At 43.6% G+C, this 25,000-nt stretch overlaps 2 protein-coding genes across 5 annotated transcripts in view; both read right to left on the bottom strand.

Moving 5' to 3' along the window:
- ano7 (anoctamin 7) overlaps positions 1-6,541 on the bottom strand; it is a 19,196-nt gene extending 12,655 nt beyond the window's left edge. The window contains exons 1-7 of the mRNA XM_061047363.1: positions 6,458-6,541; positions 5,416-5,554; positions 3,923-3,980; positions 2,855-2,985; positions 2,018-2,125; positions 753-889; positions 457-514 (exon numbers count right to left, since the gene is read on the bottom strand). Coding sequence (XP_060903346.1) covers positions 457-514; positions 753-889; positions 2,018-2,125; positions 2,855-2,985; positions 3,923-3,980; positions 5,416-5,523 — 600 coding nt within the window. The 5' untranslated portion in view covers positions 5,524-5,554; positions 6,458-6,541. The remainder of the gene's footprint in view (positions 1-456; positions 515-752; positions 890-2,017; positions 2,126-2,854; positions 2,986-3,922; positions 3,981-5,415; positions 5,555-6,457) is intronic.
- Positions 6,542-7,539: 998 nt separating this feature from the next.
- Positions 7,540-25,000, bottom strand: part of ece2b (endothelin converting enzyme 2b) — a 33,664-nt gene continuing 16,203 nt past the window's right edge. Inside the window, exons 2-19 of one of the 4 annotated variants that reach the window (XM_061047352.1) lie at positions 23,839-23,925; positions 21,378-21,513; positions 20,616-20,840; positions 20,384-20,508; positions 19,594-19,740; positions 19,383-19,448; positions 19,121-19,309; positions 15,582-15,724; positions 14,653-14,767; positions 13,838-13,948; positions 13,639-13,737; positions 13,334-13,411; positions 13,112-13,215; positions 12,619-12,729; positions 12,444-12,511; positions 11,788-11,978; positions 10,472-10,567; positions 7,540-10,304 (exon numbers count right to left, since the gene is read on the bottom strand). In XM_061047352.1, coding sequence (XP_060903335.1) covers positions 10,128-10,304; positions 10,472-10,567; positions 11,788-11,978; positions 12,444-12,511; positions 12,619-12,729; positions 13,112-13,215; positions 13,334-13,411; positions 13,639-13,737; positions 13,838-13,948; positions 14,653-14,767; positions 15,582-15,724; positions 19,121-19,309; positions 19,383-19,448; positions 19,594-19,740; positions 20,384-20,508; positions 20,616-20,840; positions 21,378-21,513; positions 23,839-23,925 — 2,268 coding nt within the window. In that variant the 3' untranslated portion in view covers positions 7,540-10,127. Of the gene's footprint in view, positions 10,305-10,471; positions 10,568-11,787; positions 11,979-12,443; positions 12,512-12,618; positions 12,730-13,111; positions 13,216-13,333; positions 13,412-13,638; positions 13,738-13,837; positions 13,953-14,652; positions 14,768-15,581; positions 15,725-19,120; positions 19,310-19,382; positions 19,449-19,593; positions 19,741-20,383; positions 20,509-20,615; positions 20,841-21,377; positions 21,514-23,838; positions 23,926-25,000 lie in introns of all 4 variants that reach the window. The other 3 variants (XM_061047351.1, XM_061047353.1, XM_061047354.1) reach the window with 3 other exon arrangements.

The raw sequence follows: 25,000 nt of genomic DNA, 5'->3' as shown, positions 1-25,000 counted from the left end.
GAGGGCCACGCCTCAATCCAGATTTTAAACCCTGTACCGGGATCTCATGTTGCTGAAACTGTTATTAAATCAGCTGATATTGAGATTGTGGAGAGCTATAAATATCTGGGGGTTGTACCTGATCACAAACCTCTAAGAAGGTTCAGCAAAGACTTTTCTTTTGAAGGAAAATTCAATCTCTTAATGTTTCTTCTGAGAGGATGACTCTCTTTGATAACATTTTGATTAAAACCTGTTTTAAATGTTTTAAAAGCCTGAGCTCGACCAATGAGAACAGACTTGTAAAAACAAGCAGCAGAATCTCAGGGAGGTGTCAGGCTCGGCTTCACTGGTCTGCTCAAATCAACCACTTCACAGTGAGTTTGACCTTTGACCCTCAGGTCATCATTTTAGAGCTCCTGTGAGAGGCCGTTTTCAGGAATTTTATGCGAGTGTGAAAAACACTTCTGTACTCACCACCTGATGTCTCTGAGTCATCTTAAAGAAGTTTGTCTGGTCCTCGCTGCCCAGAAACCTGCAGACAGAACACAGGTGAGCCATCAGGTCTTGTAGGTTGGAGGGGACGGCCTGCTTCTATGATTAATTATTTTATTTAAAATGTTTTAACCAGGAGAACCTCAATGAGATGAAGAATCTCAGAGTGTCCTGACCGAGACAGGCAGCAGCACAATAAACAGATGACAGACACCAAACACGGAGCAAATACAATTAAATCATTAAATCAGAACAGGAGGTGTATCTATTGGTGTCACCTCTCCAGCTTGTTGGTCCTGAACTGACAGGTGTAGTAGTCAGGTGGGGGGTTGGGAACGTCCTGAGAAAGAGGACTATGTAGGGACAGCCGGGACAAAACCTGCTCAGACCAGTTCACGATTGGAGCTGTGACCACCTGAAGGATACAATTAGGTTACAATGAGGACACTGTGAGGACACAATGAGGACACAATGAGGTTACCATGAGGACACTGTGAGGATACAATGAGGACACAATGAGGTTACCATGAGGACACTGTGAGGTTACCATGAGGACACAATGAGGTTACAATGAGGACACTATGAGGACAAACTGTGAAGATGCACAGTATAGACCACATAGGACACCCTAAGGACACATGGAGGACACACGGTAAAAATAAGACTCACTGTGAAGAAACACTGAGGACACTTTTCAGCAATAAACTGCAGACACACTTTGAGGACAAACTAATGCAGAGGTCAGACTACATGTTTTCAGAACGATTATAGCCCGATCCGGCAGACGTAGGGTTTTGGAACCGATCTGCATGTTGTGGGACATAGTGAATGACAATCAAGGCCACATCTGGAAAGTCTCACGTCCTCCTGGCCAAAAAGGTCTAGCATGTTCGATTTCTTTTCACCAAGGAGAGAACAGAACGCTTTGCGCACGCCAAAGTCTGGAGCGTAAAAAAAACAATAGCGAAGGAAGTGAAAGATGAAACATGAAGATTGTGCTGCGAGATTAAACTATGAAACAAAGGAAAAGAGGGCACAAAATGAAAACACTGTTATCTCCTTGTCTGACACAGTGACCATCGTAACAGACAAAAAGATTGTGTAGCCTGACCTTGGCATAAGGACGTCCTAGCTTTTTGAAAACTTTGAGAAAAATTTAGGACTCATAAAGGACACATTAAGAAGACATACAACGGACCCACAGAGAACAAAATGACAAAGTGAGGACATAGTCAGGTTGTGATGTGACAATGGTGGACACATTAAAGCCATATTTTTGACACACTATGAAGACAAACTATGGACGCTCTTGGAGGACACTCTGAGGAGAATCTGTAGGGACACTATGAGGACACACTAAGGGGAACACTCACTGAGGACACATACTGAGGACCAAGTGAGGACACATAGAGGACAACCTGTGCTAGTTTAACTCTTTGTTTGAACCATGAAAAGATGTTGAGCTAAATCTAGAGAAAATGTAATAGAATGAAAGGATGAGACTGTTTCCTCTGAGGGACAGGAGGCGGAGGAGGAGGTTCACCTGCAGAGGTACTCTCAGAATGATCTCCTCTGCGTAGTAACACAGGACACTCCAAGGAGCACTGAGGAGGACAAAACAGATCCTTGTCTTCGTTTGAAGGACCTCCCTCTGTAAAGATGCGGAGAAACAAGTTAAAATTTCGTAAATTGGTTAGTAAACTTGTTTATGGCTCATGTTAGTTGTTTAGGTGTTCCACAAGGTTCAGTTCTGGGTCCCCTCCTCTTCTGTTTTTAAACTATACTGTAGTGAAAGAGAAGAACACAGGAGTTGCTGGTCTACCAGTGTCTTGAGTGCTTATTCTGTTTTAGTTAAGGGCTGTTCTGCTGCATGTTGACTGTTTTGACTCCTTTAAATCCACTTTAAATCAATGGTTCTCAAGTGGTGCGTCTGGTTTCCATCGGGTCCTGAATTTCTACCACTGCCTAGAAAACAAAGTTTATTTCAAAAGTCTGTGAAGTACTTTTTAAACATGTTTGTTTTGTTATCAGTTTTGGGCCATCTGAGGTTCAAACTGTAACGTTGTTCATTCAATAAATCTGATTGGTTGAAAAATATCAGAAGATTTGTGGTGGGTCCTGAGGCTAGACCAGTTGAGAATCACTTCTTTAGATGCAGTCTGATGATTTCAGACTGTATATTAATACACCTGTAATGTCTTGTGTTATTTCTGTTTTCTCAGATTCATTATGTGATATATCCATGAGCAGTGATGTCCCGTGACAGATGATTTTAACTGCAGTATAAAAGAATCGATCAGTTTTAAGCCGTCACTGTTCAAACACACTCACTCTTATGTGTTCAGACATCTCAGAGTTCAGGTGTGTTTGTTTTACTCACCTGCTCCAGCAGCAGCCCAGAGTGTTTCAGTTTGTTCAGAAACTTTTCCCTCCATTTCCTTCGGTCCTGACTAACGCCTGAAATCTCCTCATCCTGTAAGCACATAGGCTCCTCCCACACCAACACAAAATCTGATGAAGAGGAGAAAAGCATTCAAACAAGAACACAAATGATGTCATCACTGCTTACACTTGGAAAAATAAAGCAAAAGAAGAGGTGCAAAAGAGTGCAGTTCTTCCAGTGTCCACTAGAGTCTGTCTCCTGCAGTGAGTCAGTCCCCATAGAGCTCTATGTTAAAATGTACAACTTTACAGCTGCAGTTCCTCCAGTGTCCACTAGAGTCTGTCTCCTGCAGTGAGTCAGTCCCCATTGAGCCCCATGTTAAAATGTCCAACTTTACAGCTGCAGTTCCTCCAGTGTCCACTAGAGTCTGTCTCCTGCAGTGAGTCAGTCCCCATAGAGCTCCATGTTAAAAAGTCTAACTTTACAGCAGAAATAATCATGTTTACAGTCTGGTACAAAATCAGTTTGGAGCTAGAGCTCATTTCTGTCTTCGACTGTACATACTGAATGTTTATTTTATGTTTGCATCATCTCTCTCTGTTTTAATCAGGGACCCAGATCTCAGCTTAAGAGACGTACACAAAGATTACTAAGACATCGATTATCCAGAAGGTGAATAAGGCACCACCAGGCTAAACATCCTCCTAGCTGGAGTCTGTCTGAATGTAATCGATTGCATCTTCATTTACTCATATTTCTTAATCTTATTATTCTGCTTAATTATGTTCTCCTTAATTGATTGTGATTGATGTAGACAATGTCTGAAAACAGTAAGGAAGTTGGAAAAGATTCAAATGTTTAGAAGCTGGTTCGACTTCATCCACTGACTGATTTCAATTCATGTAATTCTTAATTAAATACATTTTTCAGAATGATAATATGTGAGTTTCAGCTCAAGCTAACAGGAACAGTAAGCTGCTGTCTTATTGATGTGTCACACAAATAAGTTTGTTCCCAGCTCGACCTCTCAGCTAATATTGACTCAGCAAAATTTGTTTAACTCACCGACTTGACTCGACCCGTCACTCAACACATTCCTGTCCTGGGGCTTGGCAGGTGCATCCTGGAAAATAAAAGCAGTCCTAATCTTAGAAAACAATCTATTGAAATAAAACACAACTTTGCATTAAAGAATATAAAATCTTCTCATTATTCAAAACAAAAATCAACGTTTACAGAATGAAGAGATGGACAGAATCCTCTGCAGGTTCTTCTGGAAATAAAAACATTTTTACCTCAGAAAATCAGAAAGGTAGGGATGCAACGTTTAAAACCACCAAATGAATGTTCAACACAGTTCAATAAAACGGATCCCAAAGACGTATTGAAATGATGGAGATCACAGACAAACATATTCAATATGAACAGTTTTCACTGATTTCAAAGACCAGGACAAAAGGTGGGTCTTAAGTTGGGCTTAATGTGATGAGTTTGCCCGTCTGATGAGGGGACGCAGAAGCTTCTTCAAACGGGAGGCTGCAACTTCAAAGGAGCAGTCAACCCTGAGTTTGTGCTGAGCCCGAGGGACGACCAAAGAACAACAGATGTTGCACACAAACTTTACACATGTAGAAAAACACATGGGCTGCAGAACCGGTAGGACTGGAAGGTCCTAGACCCCAACCCGGAGGTTGGAGTCGTTCCCAAGGGTAGGACACAAGAAGACAAAAATGGGATTCTTATTTTCATCTTTTTTGTCGTCCTTAAGAAAAAAACGAGCCATAGATTTGTATCTATGGGTAGGAACAGTAACATTCTTGATGAATGACGTGGTTATTTTTTCCCCGCTTCTTCATCATTGCTTATCGTCCGTAGAGCGCTGTATGGGTGTTTGAGTTTTCTGTTAACGAGCTCAGATTGGACACTTCCTTCCATTCCATGTCTCCACTGTTCTTAATGAGACTGAAGACAAACACAGGAGGACGAGAGGACGAACAGAACAAACACCAATTGTTCTTTGACGATTTTTACTGCTCCATCACTCAGTCAGAGTTCAACATGAGAGGAGCCGCTCTGTCTAGTTGTATAACACACTTCCTGTTTCCTGCTGCAGCCACACTAAAACAAACAGTTTCACTTAGAGAAAAAAACCTGCTCAAAGTCTGAACTTTTCATCGGTGGGGCCTGTCTTCAAACTGAGTATTGATAAATACTGTTTTTGTGATTCTAGATTGACCAATATGGCGACCGCTGTCCAGAAAACAATGGGGGTTACTCAACCTCATAGCACGAGGTATATTTGAAAATAAATGTTAATATATTATTTGTAATACTTCAGTATGTTAGCTCTGTAATTGAGTCTCTGGACTAGTTGACAGTAAACATGGTAACTCAATAAAGGGGTGAGATGTTCATTTAAGACTGCACCAGTTAAAACGTAAAGAAGAATAAAAATGAAAAGAAAGGCTCCAGGACGCTTCCCTGTGGAACGCCGCATGTTGACCTCACGTGTAGCGACACTTTCCAAAACCCTCATCTGTTTTCTGTCACAAACTCACACTGACAGCAGTTTCCATGGCGATGCTGCCGTAGTTGTCTTCCTGCCTGGCATCCATGGTGATGAGCGTGGAGCTGTCCTCCATCGGCTCCCCTCTCCTCCTCATCATCCCTTCCCCTTTTCCTCTTCCTGCAGATCCTAAAACAATCAACACACAGATACACAATTATAAACTTATTTACACGCTAACACATAAACAGGAGTTCAGTATTTTAAACTGTGACGTATCTTTATGTATCTAATGTATTTGTACTTTATGTATTCAACTAAAAGTACAAAAAGACTTCTACTCTTGATTCAATCTTTCCACTAAAAGTTGTGTTTCTCCCTGACAGGCTGAGGTTGTAATATTAAGTGTGTGACAACAGAGAGAGACCTTTTTGTTACAGAGGAAGATCATTTACTTTAATTACATCACTCTCTACAAATTCACCACACTACATTCATAAAAACTGAGATTTGACCTCACAGAACAGAGGAGTACCTGGTCCAGCGTCGCCTTGAGTAGTTTGTTATTTTGTGTAAATGTGTGTTACACCAATGTTATGCTTGATATGGACTAACTATTCAAAACTCCAGAGTCGCAAAGAAAACAAAACAAACTGACTGGTCGAGGCAGCAGGAGACCAGTCCTATTCAAACTTTTACATGCTCAGTTGATTGATTGATTCATCTTCTGATTTTTTTATTCATGTATTATGTGCCCTCATGTTACAGCCTGTTGTATTTTATCTCAGAAATGTCTTAAATTGTCTTATGTTTAGGACACTGCACAGAAGAAGAACTCAGATCCTTCATTTGAAAAAGAACCACCAAGTGAAAAAAACTGTATCAAACTGTACTGAAGTGAGAGGACTTTTCATTGGCTCAATAAGTAAAAAAAACCAGAATCTTTTTCTTTTAAAGAAATGCACCATGGTTACGATTATTAACTATTCAATATTTAAAAACATCCAGTTTGATTCGAGGCAATCTGCTGAAGAACGAGACTTATTGCTCAACAGACAGAATCATGTATCGGCTCCTCGTGCAGTCAGACTCACCTGTGTGCAGTCGATCCTGGGTTCAGGTGAGTCTCAGGTAAGTCTCCGGCTCGCGCAGCAGAGCAGCTGACTGTGTGTGTGTGTGTGTGTGTGTGTGTGTGTGTGTGTTCAGCTTCCAGCAGGGTGAGACTGATCATAAGCCACGCCCCCTGAGTTAACCCCTCCCCTCCTGCCTCCTGGGCCTAACAAATGGGGACCTTTCAGCAGTTCAGTACTCAGAGCTTTTTCGTTGGTGATACTGCAGAATAACTCCACTTCAAGTGAAGAATCTGCATTAAATGTTAAACTTCTGTAAATATAAGGAACCAGAAGTAGAAAAAAGAAAATACATTTTCAACATCGATGCATTACCTTCAACCTGTCAGAGCTGCTTATGGTGGAGCTCATTTCATTTTTTTAATCAGTAATCCTTCAACACTGATTTAAAGTGACGTATATTTCATTTTCAATCATCTGTAAAAACTTTGACCAACATCTGCCGTAAGGTACCAATTTGAAGAACCAATCACACCTCCCTGTCTCCCTGAGGAGGTTATACTGAGTTTGTCGTTGCCCGTTGTGAGTTGTAAAGTGATTAGTCTTGTTTTTTTTTACATTTATTATGATAGGGTTTAGTGTTTACTTACCGCTGAATGAGATATCTGACAACGTAGTTTCTACACAATGCAAGAGATGAGCTGAGGTCCGCTTCTGGAGCAACGGCACTTGTGCATGTAAGTGAGGGGGCGTGGCTTTAGAGGGAGCACAGAGGGGGGGGGGGGGGGGGGGGGGGGGGGGTTGTAGATGGAATGCTACTTTTAAAATCATGCTAGTTTTAGAAAATTACCAACCCTGCCTTTAACTGTTACCAAACAGTCTACACGTTCTATTTCTATGTTGAAAAAGAAAATCTGATCTTTTTCTTCAGTGAAAGTAGAAATCGAAGACAGTATCGATACTTTATAAGAAATAAAAGATCATAAACAAAAGGCAAAATACTTAAGAGTGTGAGAAACTGAGCCTGTTGGACTGTAACAGTGGAACATTTTAAGTAATTTTTTAAGTAAATCATAAAAAAGAAAAGTTGTGTGAATACCAAGAAATCAGAGCCAAATGATGAGACTTTATTATTTTTATTGTTTATTATATTTCCTTCATGTTCTCAGACAGCTAAATAAAATTCAATAAATCTTTCCATCACATCTCTGACAGCAGCGGTGTGAAACGCAGCTCTCTGATTGGACGAGCAAAGTGGCGACGCCCCCATCAGGACACAGACAGAGTTTACAACAAGCTGAGTTTTTTCTACATCAGATCTACTGTCTTCTACTGAACACACGGACTAAAACACACAGCTGGGACCCCAACACACACACACACACACACACACACACACACACACACACACACACACACACACACACACACACACACACACACACACACACACACACACACACACACACACACACACGTACAGTAACGTCTTTGGCAGGAAGCAGCTTCTTCTGCTGAACAATAAACGACACCGGAGCTGCATGGAGTGGATGGTGATGTCATCAGAACAGTGATGTCATCAGGAGGCAAAGCATGCACGCACGCACAGTCTGACATCATACAGTGTGTAGTGTCTTAACATGAATATCACTTTGTGTTTTAGTCCAGGTGAGCCAACAGCTCCCCTGCTGTCAGAGGCAGGTACCTGCACTGACCAGCAACACTAAGGGATTGTGGGAAATGTAGTTGAGGTAACGTTTCTTTAAAATAAACTCATGTTAGTATTTAAAAACTAAAGACGATTATCTTTAACTCCCTAACCTATTTCATATTTTCTGTTATATCATAACTTTATATTTCATGTTTTATTCATTTCTCTGATAAAAACTGTTTGTTTTGTTCTTTAAATTCTTGCTGTTTCTCCTCTCGATGCTCAGACCACAGAGTCGAGTGTTGTTCAGGATCTGTTTTTTTAAATTTCATTAAAAGTTGTTTTGGTCAGAGACTAAAAATAAATAAATAACATATTCAAGACGCGTCATTTCTGTCCTTCTGAACGCCACAGGCTGGTTTTTGTCCCTGAACGCCCCTCATTCATTAAAGTCTACCCTTGGTCTAAACATGTTGTCATTCCTAGAAGCCCCACGCTTCTTTACAGTCCCTGAACGTCTCACAGCTCTCATCGTGGAGCAGCCTCAGCGGTGGAAGCTTTTTCAAGTTGTTGAGATTTGAAAGGCCCGCGAGAATAATCTGACTTTTTGACGTCTGACTGTCGGGAGATGATTCTACTGTTAAGGCGTCCATTTGAGAATTTAAGGCAATATTCCAAAGTGAGTCTTATAAAGAAATCTAATTTTTTAAGGCGCTTGTTATCAGTTCACTTTGATTAAATAACACTGAACTCTGTTTGTATGGACGTTGTGGTTACTCATGCAGACGACTCTTTAAGGCTAAACCCCTTAAACGATACCTTAAAATGTCAGGTACACTTGACACAGGTATTTCTAATGGCATTCTAGTTGATATTACACACAGATTAATGGGATGTACTATAAAAGGTATTTCGGTGGATTTCGACAAAAGACGTTTTTTAAATTGACCTTAAGATGAGTTCAAAGCTAACGGATTGTTTAATGTTATTTTGTACATGACACATTCAGTGCCCCAAACCAATCAGAACCCATTTCATGAAGCCTTTCATTATCCAAAATCTGTTCCTTAATTGAAACATTATGTCCCTCATAAGGTAGGTATTAATTAAAATATTTTTTTACCTTAAAATGTAAAGAACTGAACCGTTATTTCAGATCGAACGAAAGTACAGATGTATGACCATCAAACGTTTTAATATGTGAACGGGTTAAAAGTTGATGTTATTTACAGGTTAAACGGATTCTTCTGTAAATTATGGAAACCATTTAAGGGGAAAACTGACCAGATAACTTGAAAGACATTACAAACACCTGAAATTCAACACATAGGATCCAAAAATCTGAAATCTATTGCAATGAATTGATGAATTTGTATTGAACGTAAAAATTCCCCCTTTAAGGCCCTTCACTGAAAACTGAGCGCCATTCGAGCGATTCCTATGAAAACGTCCGTGACTGTGGATGTAATAGTTCAACTCTGTGTGAGGTCATCACAGTGATGTCATCAGGGAGAGAGCAAGAGAGAGAAATAGCTCGTTCATTCAACAGGCGCACACACACACACACACACACCCTTCAAACAAAGCCCATTGATAATAATATTTATAATAACAGTGATAAAGCAGAAATCAGCAACATAGTCCCCGAGTGGCATCATCACAATCTTCATCATCACCATCATGCGTCCTCCTGGTCTCTGTGTGAAGTCCACTGACTCGGTTTAGTTTCCAGACGGGACATGACGTCGGTCTGATCGTCTCTAATTAACAGATTTATATTAACTGTATGAAACTGAAAAGTTCACCTGAACACCTCCCAATAACCTCCTAACAACATCTGTCTCTACTTCTGATAACTAACAGACCCGGCTCCTCGAGTTAAGACACTGACCAGCCGCTTAATTAAGAAACGCCGCCGTGGAAAAAACAATCTGAGCTGTTAACAAACACATTTTTTTTTTTTTGAAGAATCTCAAACACCTTTCCTGGCTAACGTTAACGGACCAACCTAAACTAACTCTGACCATGTCCTCTTCAGTCCATCTACCAGACCTCGCAGCGCCTCCCCGTGTTCATCGGTGTCCCTGTGGGACAGTTGAAGTGGCGGCTGAAGTCTGGAGAGTTTGCGAGTGTGCCGATGACTCTGTATCTGGGGGGGCTGTGGGGGTCGGTCACCAGGCCCTCATGAGCGCTCTCTGGAGTGCGAACTGAACACCACACCTAAAAAAAACAAGAAGACAGGAGAGGTCTCACAGCTGCTGTTAAAACAGAAGAAACCTCCAGACCTCACATAAATCGCAGTATCATCTGCATATTGTCGGAATCTGTGGGACCCTATTTAATTGGAAGGCTAACTTAGCATTTACTTTTAGGTAGCATTGTCTCACCTGCGCAAATCCCACGAAGAAGAGCTGATCATTGGTCAGGTTAACGGCAGGAAGCCTCTTCTCCTCTCCGCTCTTCTGGACCCATGACCGATAGGCCTGAAGAACAAAGTTTTGTAAGAAATATACCGAGACTATAAGAGATGCCTCAGTGAGGATTTTAGGTGTTTAAATTAGAGTAACTGTTGTCCCACTAATGCCCTTCTTCTCCAAGCAAAAGATGTCACTGTCACAGGCGATATCTGTTGTTGGAGGAGTTCCATCTTTTGTCGTTTCGGAGTGTTTGGAAGATATAAGTGATGATTCTTTAAAGTCTTTATATGTGATGTTTCACACTATAATATAAATCAAGTATCTCCTCTGAAAATAACTCTGTGAGTCATGACTGTCTACAATGGGTGTAACACCCGAGTCCCACTGTCTGTGATGTTTTCAGAGTCCTATCTTCAGTTTGTTTACATTGTCGGGACGGCCGGCTGACTCCTCCCCTCACGTATAGAAGTTGTTTAATTGAGGGACTAGAGAAAAGAAGAATAACATACTGTACTCACTGCTTAACTGTGTTTCTAGATCACGCTCATTTCAGGTAAATTTACAAGCAGTGTGAAGATACGAGCATAATAAAGATCACTAGCATTAGCATGCTAACACAACAATGCAGCGCGAGTTGTTTTGGTTTCATGCTGGTGCTCAAGGGCGACATCTACTGGATCAAAAAATCACATATAGAGCCTTTAATGGTCTCTAAACACATTATATACGGTGCTGTAAACATGTGAAGAGACTATGTTTGAATGAATCATGTATTCAGACTGTTAGAAAGTTTTTCATCACGTTCAGGTTCAGATTTTTTGGGGGGCAGGGCCAAATGGGAGGCTCGATGATACACTGGGATTCCTGAGCAAAATCCTGAACTCAGCTCTGTTTCAAATACGCTGCAAGTCTTTTTTCAACCGAGCACGCTGCAGGCACGCGTCAAGCTGGACAGAATATGACGACTCAGGCAGGAAGTCAGGCAAAGAAACGCACAGAGCCTGGACCATTTCAAAATAAAACACAACATACAGACTCCTGATATTATGTTCCATCACTTGATCAACATCAAAACAGAATGAACAACAAATCATCCTCAGAGAGACAAAGCTACATGTTGTTAGCACGTTGTTCCGTGGCGCTGACGGACCGAGCCGTGCGCGGAGTACGTGGAAATTGGAGTTAAGATGGCACAGTTCAGTTCAACATGTGTAGGATGTGTAACGGTCAGTGTGTACATGTTCTAACAGTATTAATATAGTTCATTTATTTATGTATATACTCACATGGTATGCTGCCTTTAGGCCGCCGTTGTCTGCGATGTTTTCTCCGAGCGTCTGCTTTCCGTTGACGTGTTCTCCGTTGACCGTGTAGTGACTGTACTGATCCACCATGCACTCGGTCCTCTGACGAAACGCCTCCACCGACGAGTTCTGCCACCACGGCCTCAAGTTACCTTCTTTATCGTACTCACGACCTGACGGCGAGACAAGAGGAAAACTTATCGAAGAGTCGGATCATTTCTAATCATATTTCAATAATAATAATATTATAAGATACAAAGAGATTTACAGAAAGAGACTCAGCAGTTCAGGATTCACACCTGAGACATTTTTCAGGACAAATTTAAATTAAGAACGTTGTGTTGCATTTCAACGCGATGCAGAATGAATGATGAACTACTTATATCGACTTCCAACTCAAAAACAAAGTGACATACTGCTGTCAATAAATGGATTCTTCCTCCCAAGTTCTTCACTTCATATTAGAAATGCTGTAAACAAACAGCAAGAACGTTTCATACACATCTTCTGATCTGATTCAAAGACCATCAGGATAAAATGATACGATTGGGTGGATGGACTCTGTCACTTCACGAGCGTGCACTGAACACACCATCACCTGCATCCAGGCCAAAGAAACGCCACAGATCCAGACTCACCCTGATCGTCGAAGGCGTGTGTGAGCTCGTGACCCATCACCACACCGATCCCCCCAAAGTTCAACGCCCTGAAAACAAACACACACATCATTAGTGTAAAGATAAAAATATTAGTTTAAAGTTCACTACAACAAACACATGCTAAAGACACACACACAGATGAAGAGGTACAGACTTGGGGTGGTCGCGGGCGTAGAAAGGAGCTTGTAGGATCCCTGCAGGAAAGACGATGCCGTTTTTAGTGGGCATGTAGTAAGCATTAACTGTGGGAGGAGTCATACTCCACCTGGAGGAGGAGAGGAGGACAACAAGGAGAGGAGGAGACATGGAGAGGAGAGGAGACATGTTTTAGGATTAATGGTCTTAAATTATTTTAAATTGTTGTGTGATATTTATAACTCAGAGTGCCATCGTATTGTTGCCGTGCACATCAGTATAGTGACGATAAAGCTTGAATTCATATTCCTATAAGAAGTGTTGGAGACCTGTTACCACAGGAAGCCCCACCCCTAACTCCTCCCCCTCTTTCTGGTCTCTGTGACTCTAAATGGGACCATGATCCAATAAATGAACATCATGCTGTGTTGAAGACTTGAAACTACTCGTTAGGAAGATGTTTACTGAGGGACTCATTCTGCTGAGAAGATGGAAATGGTAATGGTTCTTACTGGTCTTTGTTGGGAGTCTTTCTCAGCTGGTCGGCCATCACTCGGGCTGAGAAGTTGTAGAAGTTCAACATGTTTTGGAAAAAGCTGTCATCGGACACTTCATACTGAAACACAGAACAGAGCTGTTAGAACCATCCCGGCGTTCACCAGCAGGGGGCAGCAGAGCCCTTGTCAACCATCAGCCTCCCTGTTCCACCGGTCTGATTGACAGCTGTCACTCACCCCATCATAAACGTCGTCCAGCTCTTTAGTGTCCAGGATGAATTCTGGGAAGCCGATCATATCGTAGATGGCGTCGGCCTATCAGGAGACAGAGCGGAGAGAGTTGGACAGCTGATTATCTTTAAAGGGGTTTCTCATGCGTTTCAACAGGGGCTCTATTTGTTTTTCATATTGTGTGGTCTAAATGAGCAAAAGGTAAAGTTATGAATGCACTGTAATGTCTGCGAAGTAGAGCTATATTAAACACGACCACAAACAGCCGAGACTTTGATATAAAAATAAAAAAAATAGCCCTCTGACTGTACCTTGTCTTTAGCCGCCTTTTTCGTGTGGTCGTCCATCCAGCTGAGTCGATCCAGAGATTCTTTAAACGCTGAGCGGATCTCGTTAATCATCCCCTCTGCCTGAAGAGAGAGAGAGAGAGAGAGAGAGAGAGAGAGCAAGGTGATGAAGCAGACCAGACCTGTATGTATTGGAACCAGCAGCATCAGTTCTGTGACTCACGATCTCTTTGCTGTGTTTGTCGAAGGTCGCTTTGACAAAGAGCGCTCCCAGAGCGAAGCCCAGAGTGTCATCAGTGTTCCCGATGCAGGTCTGCCAGCGGGGGGTGCAGGACTGCAACACACCAGAACCAGTTACAACCAACTACAGCCAGCGTCACACACAGGGGACCAGTTAGAGCCAAGCAGGAAGAGACCCAGTTAGAACCAGTTTAATAGAGATGACACCAGGAGGTCACTTTGGGTCCCATAACCAGTGTGGACCAAGGGGTAACCTTTAAACTGGTCACAGCAGAGCCAGTTAGAGGACTTCCCAGACCAGTTTAATCCTTCTCTTGTTTCATGAACCTTTTAGTATCTTTAAACTGCTGTTAGAACCATTTTAAAAAGTAGGAAGTAAGTTAGAAACATCGAGTAAAGTTCATAAACCCCACCTCCTCCATGCTAACAGATGTTACATAAACCATAAACCCCACCTCCTCCATGCTAACAGATGTTACATAAACCCCGCCTCCTCCATGCTAACAGATGTTACATAAACCCCACCTCCTCCATGCTAACAGATGTTACATAAACCCCGCCTCCTCCATGCTAACAGATGTTACATAAACCCCACCTCCTCCATGCTAACAGATGTTACATAAACCCCGCCTCCTCCATGATGTACAGATGTAAGTTAGAAACATTGAGGTATCAGGATTACCATAGTACCATCAAAGTAGTTTTACCTGCTGTGGAGAGAGACAGAATGGATCAGAAACAGTAACAGGAAGTACTGTGAGAGTAGTCGGGGTAAATATGTAATGGAGGTTTTTGTACCTTCTTGGTCCCATAGAGACTCTCCAGAAGTTTGTCCTGAGCATTCTCGAAACGCTGATCCAAACTGGCCACGCTCTTCTGAACCAACGTCCACATCATGTAGTTATTCAACAGACTGCAGACAGACAGACAGACAGATAGGTTAGAGAGCTGCTACAATGACAAATGACAAAAAAGCTGCAGTTCCTCCAGTGTCCACTAGAGTCTGTCTCCTGCAGTGAGTCAGTCCTCATAGAGCCCCATGTTAAAATGTCCATCTTTACAGCTGCAGTTCCTCCAGTGTCCACTAGAGTCTGTCTCCTGCAGTGAGTCAGTCCCCATAGAGCCCCATGTTAAAATGGTACAACAAACTGAATGTTTATACAACTCACCTGTTTACATAATATTAAGGCTTAAAGGGATGTAGAATTAGGGGGGGTGGCCTCTGTGAGTGACAGGTGGGAGCTGCTAGCTGTCACCTCAGCTAATTCAGTCCCTGACCTTTAACCTCTGGGCCGTGTTTGTGCTGTTGGAGCCTTTTGGAGATTTGTTCATGTAAATATCAGACTAATAATCTGTCTCTTTCTGTGAGCTTTATTCAACTAACAGACCGTCCAACAAGTCTGAGCTCCACTTTCTACAACCAGTCACATCAGAACTTTATTCTTTATTAACCAGGTTTGTAACAATTAGAGTCACAAGGGGGCGCCTCCTTTAGTTTTGTGAGAGAGAAAGTTGTTAGACAGCCTTCTCCTCGAGCTGGTGCAGACCTGTCATCATGTGATCCAAGTGCTGTAGAATAAAAGTGAAGTATGGACATCCCCTCTCTGACTACCGTCAACTGTCTAACATGCTATACCGGGACTTCTGTGGACCACTTCTGCCCCAAGCCTCTCCACCTGCACCAGCCCACGTAGCAGCAGTGAGACAGACTGTGGGTGATGTGTTACCTGTGGTCGGTCTTGTTGATGAGGTCGGACACCTGCTGCAGGTATTCTCTGGCGTACAGGACGACGGATTCTGTGTCATTCAGCTCTAGAGGAGACAGAGAGGACGACAGGAAGTCCAACCACTCTACGGCCGGGGCCAGCGCCTGAAACACCAACGAAGAAGAGAGACATTACAAACAGACAGAGTTCATACATCACAGACCGTTACATGGCTATTAACTCCCTAAAAGTTCCACCTGATCCCGCCCTCCTGCACTTTCATCGGCTCGTACGTGCTGCCTTTAGTTTCCCATCAGGACAAGTTTTAAACTTCCACTGGCCACAGATCTTAAATACAAAGAGCCCACTTTGACTTTGTTTGCTGATCAAGTTGTTCTGTCCTTTTGTAGTTTTTATTTTATCGTGATAGTCTTTGTAAAATAGTTTTTTCCTCAAGGGAATTTTACGCTGCAATACCGAGAGTGTCCACTGGAAAACATTTGGAAGCAAGCAAAGAGGCGGCAGAGAATCCACATCCTTAAAGGCTTTGTGATTTTTTGATCCAGCAGATGTCACCCTTGAGCTCCAGCATGAAACCAAAACAACTCGCGCTGCATTGTTGTGTTAGCATGCTAATGCTAGCGATCTTTATTCTGCTCATATCTTCACACTGCATGTAAATTTACCTGAAATGAGCGTGATCTAGAAACACAGTTAAGCAGTGAGTACAGTATGTTATTCTTCTTTTCTCTAGTCCCTCAATTAAACAACTTTTATACACGAGGGGAGGAGTCAGCCGGCTGTCCCGACAATGTAAACAAACTGAAGATAGGACTCTGAAAACTCTGAAAGCATCACAGACAGTGGGACTCGGGTGTTACATCCATTGTAGACAGTCATGACTCAGAGTTATTTTCAGAGGATATACTTGATTTCTACATTTAAGAGTGAAAAATCACATATTAAGACTTTAATAAATCCATGTTAAAGAACTGTGTTTGAAAGCCTGACAGACGACACCCAGGGCAAAGATGTGCAGTTATTGCAGCTACCTAACCTTAAACTACGTCACCACAGGACGACTTTAGGCAGAAAACAAATCGCTGAGATGAAAAACTAATCCCAGCTGAGTCTGCTTCAAAAGCGAACAAATGAAGACTCTGCAGAGAGAACACCAACCGGTGTGTTTCTGATGTCTGAATGTGAAGAACTGAATGTCACCTGTAAGTGTCACCTTTGAGTTACTTTGCCTCACGTCATGCAGCTGTGGTCACCCCTGCTCCTGGTCCCACCTCAGACTATTTTCACTGCTTCACATTGCCGCTTTCAGACTGCTAAGCTGTCAGTCCTGCTGGCTTCTCCAATCAGAGGCCATGCTGATCATCTTCTATTGCAGGTGATACAGTGATGATGAAAATACAGACTTCCCTGTATGGCTGTGACGTCTGCTAACTCACAAACCGCTGCAGGGATCAGAGAAGCTGCCTCTGTTTCTGCACCATTGTCTTCTTTTCTGCTTGTACATTTACACCAGATGCATGATGGGAAATCATCTCAACAGCAATCTATCTGCAGTGTCGTCAATATTGACCCTTCACTAGAACCAGTCTGTGTCAGACTGTAGTATTCTCGTGCACAGTTGAATAACCTTTATGAGGACTCACGTCAGAGTCAACGCTACCCGCTGCAGCGGCGTGCTGCCTCTGCACACCGCCCACTGTCATTAAAGTGAAGTGAGGAAAGGAGAAAAAGGTGGAGACTGCAGGGACGTTTAACTGAAGTCTCCTTCATGTTCAGATCTGCCATGTTTATATAATAACCTGTTATCTAACCTCGCTCTCTGCCACGGAGACGCAGGCACATAGCAACAGCTCTTGGCAACAGTTGCCATGGTGACCCCTCAAGCATCTGCATCCCTGAAGGACAGAGTGCCGCAGCAGAGACTGCACTCAACAACACAGGGGCTGCTAACACACAGTGAGGACGCAGCATGTTAAACTGACGGTTTAACATTCAGAGAACAAATCAAACTGTCTGCAGGGAAGAAGAAGAATCACATTTGTGTTTGTCCACATGTTTCTCTTTATGTCTGCTGATCAAAGCCCCGACAGAGAGTGAGGAAACATGGATACTAAAGTACTCTGCAGTCACGCTAACAGCTCAGGCTAACATTAGCATGATGCTAAAGTGTAACAGGTGAGACGTTACCTTAATCACTGTCTCAGTTTAGACTTTAAGTAGTAAACAAACCGCTGAGGCTGATGGGATTGACTGTAGTTCTGCAGCTGATCGTCCATCCTGTTTGAATGTGGACCTGATGATTGCTTTGAGTAGAAGGATTGTAAAGAAGTCTAAACGTGTCAGCTGATTTATTCCCTCAATAAACGACTTTACGCTCTCACTCTGTAGTTTCACGTCTTCTTCAGCACGATGTTCATCTCGTCCGTTGAGGTCCACTTACAGTCACAGAGACCAAAAAGAGGGGGAGGGGCTACCCGTGTTTACACTTAAATATCTAAATTCATTCAAATGAACTAAACCTACATTTTATATTTTTGTTGAGTCCTTATATTACCAACAGTTTTCAAACCCAGAGAGGCCCTTCAGTTTAGAGTTCTAACAAGACGTGTGTTCTTGTGGCGGCCACCATGACAGACACTACATGTTTATCGTTGCCGTGGAAACCCCGGATGTTACGTCATAGACCGCTGCATAATTAAAAAGTGAGCTGCTCCTGAAAGCTGCCGTACTGGTGCTGTATGAGCTGCTGTGATAAAAACCTCATGTAGATTATACTCTGATACATTAGCTCGTCTGTAAACATTTTCTCTTCCTCAGGTCGGTTTCCCGCAGTCGTCATGACTACGGTCAACTCGGAGGTCGTTTTCATCATTTGAGTAGCCGAGAGAGAATGAATTCCATGATTTCCCGCCTGCCTCGACTTCATCTTTTGTTATTGTTTTGATTGAGAGCCCCCTGGTGGTTGAATCTACATACTGTGCCTTTAAAGCTGTTGCTTTGTTGGTCAGTATTGAGCATTCATTCAACATGTTCTGCACCTGTGAACATGAATGGACAGATTTTTCAACACGACGCCTCTCTGCTCTTTCATGACCCGCTCTGACCTGCACCAGCTCTGCACTCCACCACCCAGCATCCACCTGTCCGCTCCGACTGGGCGGGGTATAAGATATCATCCCAGGACTTCACAAAGTTCTGCATGTAAATAAATCTGTGAGGAGTGATGAGGCAGAGGCATGGGCACAAAACACAAACTATGCAATGCAATATATATTGTGTGAAAACAGCAGCAGATGAACACATCTAACCGAACTAGCATCAGCTGATAACTCATTTCTCTTCTCCAGCTCCTCCCTCTTAACTCATTATGTTCAATTCTAGCAGATAAAATCAAGTTTTGAATTGAAGAGTGGCCAATATGCCAAACTTGAGCCCTAAAAATGGTCTTCTACAAATCACTGGACATAACTGAACAGAAGCCCCCTGCTGACACGACCGCTTTGAGCCAATAAGGAAACTGTCAGAAAACACAGGCTCACCTGTAGCTCAGATATGGTGACCTTGTGATAGATCTTCTCCTCGTCCCGCCGTTGGTCCTGAGGGACGGTGATGTTGGCGAGCGCCGTCTCAAACTCCAGAATCTGATGCATCTGAAGCTGCGTGGAGCTCCTCTCCCCCCCCAGCAGCATCCCCAGCTCCACCATGTAGTCAAGGTACGCCACCAACACCTGGGATTCACATAAAGGCTTAAAAGGTGACACTGTGCAGCTACAGAGACTGAAGGGCTTCGAGCATGCTCACCTTCTCATTGGCTGTCTTGTTGAGGTAATAATCCCTGGATGGCAGGAAGAGCCCTGATTGGTCCACCTTGGCAGTGAGATCCACAGGTAAGTACATCAAGACAACAGGTTTCACAGATTCTAAAGTGGTTGTGGTCTAATGTGTGCTTGTGGTCTAAAGTGTGGTTGTGGTCTAAAGTGGGGTTGTGGTCTAATGTGTGGTTGAGGTTTACCTGGATGACATTACTGTTGGAGTTTTTTGGATCAGCACTGACGGAGACGCTGAAGAAAGGCTGAGCTCTGTACGGACCAGAAACCACCTTCAGGACGTCCATAAAGTTCTCCTTGTCCCAGGGTCCGGTCATGTTCCAACCCCCGATCTGTAATGAAAAACAGGTCCAGGTGTTCAAAGAGAATCAAACCTGTATATTGTACAGAGATATAGAGTAGAGTATAGTGATGTTAGTGTCCGGCTGTTTGCAGATGATACTCTCTTATTCATTTGAAATGGTTTAAACTTCATACACACCGTGTTTGCTCATAATGATAACTATCAAAGTAGTTATGTTTCTTATTGTATTTGGTTGCTCTCTTATATAACTCAAGGTTAATGTTAAGGCAACCAGTTGTTCACAGTTAGGGGCGTGGCTGATTTGACTGACAGGTGGGCGCCTCAGCTCCTTCTATTGATGGAAAGTTAGGTTGAGTCAGCCTTTCCAACATGGCGGTCACCATGGTTGGGCTTCAAAGGCCAAAAGAGACCAGATGATCTCATTCTGCCTCTACAGTAAATAAGATCCAAGCTCACGTCGACCCTGATTGAGTATTATTGTTTTATTTTTTGATACACTCTTTTTATTGACACTGTCTTGTCTTATTTGTATTGAATGCATTGTGCTGTCAGCGAGGCTTGAAGTGACATTAACTCAGAAGAGACTCTTTGTTAGAGGTTATTGAACCATGTACTGCTGTTGTAGCCTGAGTGATGCTGTAACCATGGTTACGAGGGGCATACGTTGCTACCTTGGCGATGAGGTCTATGAGGGGCTGAGCTCCCAGCTCCTCGATCCTCTGCGTGTTGAGACAGGACAGGTAGTAGGACTGAGTCTTCCTCTCGGCTTCGCTGCTGCCGTTAAACGTCCCGTTCTCTACAAAACATCAAACAGTCAGGGTTCAATGATGAACGCCATCTGAATGCCGTCCTCACAAAGATACTGTTCCACTGTCACATTCATCCCTCAGTCTCTCTGTTCACCTGTCTTACCCAGCAGGTGTTTCAGCAGTGCCTGGTTTTGCTCCCAGATGCTGTTAAAGGTGGACCAGCGTGACCGTCCGTCGGGCAGCGGGTTTTTCCTCATCCAGCCTCCGCAGGCGAACTGGTAGAAGTCTTGGCACGGGTCGACGCTGCGGTCCATCGCCTCCACCATCTGACTCGCCACGGTGACACATGCCTCAGACAGGCACAGGCCATGCCCACTATCTGCATGGCATTATGGGATAGAATGAAAGGAGGGTTAACTGGAGGAGTCAGAAGTATGGAGCTGCTGAAGATGTGTTGTAAATGTTAAAATCGACTTCCTTGTTTTTTTGTTTGGACCAAAGAATGAGTGGAAGACAAGAAAAGATGGGGGATAAAAGGGAAAAGGGACACAGGGAAGGTAATAGGCACATACAAAAGCAAAAGAGAAGGAAATAAAGATGGAGGTAAAAAAGGATAGGCTGGGTCAGGAAAGGAAAGGGAAGCAATCGGGGTGATGAGGGGCGGAGGGAGTGAAAGGAGAGGCAGGGAAAAGGAAAAGAAGAATAGGCTAACGGAAGCTGAAAGGAGGTAGGGTGGATGTTGTTTTAAATAAAAGGGAGGGCCCAAGGAAGAAGGAGAACACAAAGGAAAGGAGGGGAGGACAGGAGGAGGCAAAGGGAGTTGGAAGTATGGGGAAGAAAGGAAAATACAGAGAGGTGAGTTGGCAAAAGTGAGAAATACAATCAAAGATGGATTCAGGTGTTTCTGTGTTGTTACCTGAGCTGAGTCTGAGCCCCAGGACCAGAAGACAGGCCAGCAGAGCTAACAGAGAAGCCAGCAGTAGGACCGACAGAAGAACCTCAAGCTGTGTCCTCCTGCCAAAAATGTCCACACCTCCCTTCCTGAAACCCACCTTAGAGAAACACAGAGAGAGTAGAATCAAACGTCTGGACGAGATCTCTGAAGATCGCAAATGCAGACTGCCTGAGAAATAAAGTTAGGGAGGGAGCTCAGAGGAGAGGAACTGCTCCTTCATATCAAAAGGACCACGAGATGGTCTGTTTATCCAAACAGGATCCTCCTGGGCACTTTCATTTTAATGTTTTCCAGATAGCTCTAAATTGGAGGAGACCTGGGGTGGAGCCAGCGTCTGTTCATGAGATTACATTTCATGTTTGGCCTGGGAACGCCTTGGAATACCCAAAAGAGTATGGTGCAGAGGTGAAGGACATCCATACAGATGGATGATGGATGATGGACGGATGGTTGGATGATTGACGGATGGATGGATAGATGATGGATGGATGGATGGATAGATGATGGATGGATGGATGGACTGACATCCACATTGTATCTCTTGCACTTGATGTTTTTGTGAATTCAGTGTAATCTTGGTATCTCTCCCTATATTATTATTAGATGTTGATCCAGAGATCGTCCAAAGCTCCTGGTTTATCCCCGATATCTGCACAGGAGGTCCCCCCCAGTCCCCTCGCTCCGTCTCTACAGTGGACCTAAGACAGCCTCCAAAGCAAGACACTCAGTCTGGGTTCAGTCAGGGATGTGAATGTATGGAAGTCACTAAATCTGCTGGAGGCAATGCTTGTTCAAAGAGCTCGATGAGGCCATTAAATTAAACTCCTGTCCTTGTCCCAGTATACAAGCACCGAGGGAGAATCCATTTATAGACACAAGTATGTCTCACTCCTCTACAGTAGGTGGCGATGAGCCCTTTCAGCTAGGTACTAATGGGTCCTCTTGACCCATTTTGTCACATACCAAACTCAGGGGGGATTCTAGAGTCTGTTGGGGCCCATTTGGGGGCCCCTCCAACCAGCGCTCATCACCATTACGTCCGCCAGTGCCCAGGCATAATTCTTCATTTTCCTTTGGTGACTTTGCAAACTTTGTTTTTCACAGAATTAATGCATGCAACGCCTAGTAGGTCAACTATAGTGAGTTTTGTCTGATAGGGCCCCTCTGGGAGGTTTCCTACTGTCATTGCAAAGTGACAGTAGGAGGGGAGGGGGGGGGGCCTTCTGGCCTAGGGCCCCAAGTTGTTGTCAGCCATGCCTGGTGACAATCAGCGCCTCTGCATATGCTTTAGTCTGTTTGATTCCCTCAGCTGACTCAACATGTCCACTGTGTCCTCGTCTGGTTTGCGCTCCACTCTCCATGTTTTGATACCTTCTTCTGGTTTTCATCAATACTATACGACTTCCAGGTCAAAGCCCGGCTCAGAACTCCTCCGCCAGTTTGGGTCTGATTCAGGTGTTTACATGTTAATCGACCCCCAACTTCATCATCCAGAAGTGTAAGTCTCACTTCAAAAAATTGAACTCAGAAAGATTTCAGTCAGATTTGGAAAGTCCAGTTTTGGTCACACTGAGACAAAAAAATGCACTTTTTCTAACATGACGTAGATGTGCTGTAGATGAGAGTTATTGTTGTTTACCTCATGATGAGAGTGAACTCAGACTAAGATTCAGTTTCCAGAGTTGTGTGCACATCTCTGAGTAACGGTTTCAACATGTCTGAAGTGTTTGGGTGTTAGACTAAATGAATCTGTCTCGCTGGACTTTCTGGATGTTTCACCCCAAACAACATTCCTCCACAGAGCAGTCGTAGCACAGGAGTGATCTGCTCTGAAAGCCCACTAGCAGAGGGAGCCTTCATTAAAGCGTCAGTGAACCTCTCTTCTGCACAGCTGACGTTTGTTGTCTGTCTCGCAGCGATCCAGACCCCCCGCGGCCGCTGCTGCTCCTCTCCTTTTGTGGCCTCCTTTTGTGTTTTCAATGAGGGCCCCCCTAGAGCCTGGCTCTGTGTTCTGAATCTTTCTTTCTGAGTTCAGGACTTCACCTGGGACCCGTGAGCAAGGGAGATTTGAGGCGATTTCCTGAAGTCATGAGGAGTTATATTCATAAAACTCATTTTCTCTGCTGAGTCTCTGTCCTCTCAGACATCGCCTCCCTCTGTGGCTCTTTTTCGCTCTTATTTTCTCTGAACTGACGATGAGCTAAAATAGTGCAAAGGCAGATTATGCAACATTTTTCATATGTAAACATAAAGAGCTAACTCTAAAGACAGGAGAGTCTCCTTTTATACTTTATTAAGAATGTATTTTATTTATATTTTCATGTGATCTTTTATCGAGAATAAAGCTGAATGTACGAGGAACAAACACCAAGTCCATCCTACCAGTACAGTGTGTGTGTGCTTGTGTGGTGTGTTCACTGACCTCCAATCTGTCAGGAGACGAGGCTGCCTCAGCCGGAGCGTCCGACACTTCCTCCTCCTCCAACGTAGCTCGCTTATAGCTGGACATCTGCACAAACACACCCACACACAGATTTAATATTGTCCTCAGTAATGTAGATAAATTAGAAAAACTGTCAGAACAAATCAAATCTGCAGGAAGGAATCAGAGAACATGGCTTTTCACACACACACACACACACACACACACACACACACACACACACACACACACACACACACACACACACACACACACACACACACACACACACACACACACACACACACACACACACACACACACACACACACACACACACACACACACACACACACACACACACACACACACACACACACACACACACACACACACACACACACACACACACACACACACACACACACACACACACACACACACACACACACACACACACACACACACACACACACACACACACACGCGCGCCTGATGAGAAGTTAACGTATCGATCATATTAATTCCGAGCACGTTGCTCTCTGTTGTTTCTATTGATCGCCGTGTTGTTTCTTGAGATATTATTCAGGGACTGTTTGAAGACAAACTGCTCCTCTGGGACGATCGAGCTCAGAAACCTGATATCAGCTTTTAATCCTGTGTGCCGCTCACACACTCCGAGCGCTGCACTCAAACCCTCCGAGCACCGACATGTTTGTATTTGAGATGATTAACACTCATATCCAGAACTCCGCTGCTTGTCTTCTCACAGACTCCCTCACCCCCGTCCTTCATCACCTCCACTGGCTCCCCATCCCCCAATGTATCTAAACTCCTCATCCTCACCTACAAAGCCCTCCATCACCTGGCTCCCTACCTGTCTGAGCTCCTCCAGCCCCACTCTCACGTACGCTGACTGTTGAGGTGTCATGTCTGCCTTGATTCCCTGAGCTCAATCAGGAGCAACAATAATCACCTGTTCTGGCTGCAGCAATCAGCCACAGGTGAATGAGATCCCCAAATCAGGTCTCCCGTCGAGCACGTCCACATGTGAGTTATTAAAATAAGTAAAATAGTGATTATGTTTGTTTATGATGCATATAGGCAGACTTGATTTATTGTTTAATTTATACATCCTCTGTTTACTGAGCCTGTTTAGAAT

This window comes from Labrus mixtus, chromosome 9 (assembly GCF_963584025.1).
Source record: "Labrus mixtus chromosome 9, fLabMix1.1, whole genome shotgun sequence".
Taxonomy (NCBI): domain Eukaryota; kingdom Metazoa; phylum Chordata; class Actinopteri; order Labriformes; family Labridae; genus Labrus; species Labrus mixtus.
The sequence above is the reverse complement of the archived record's forward strand: the minus strand, read 5'-3'. Positions and strand labels throughout refer to the sequence as shown.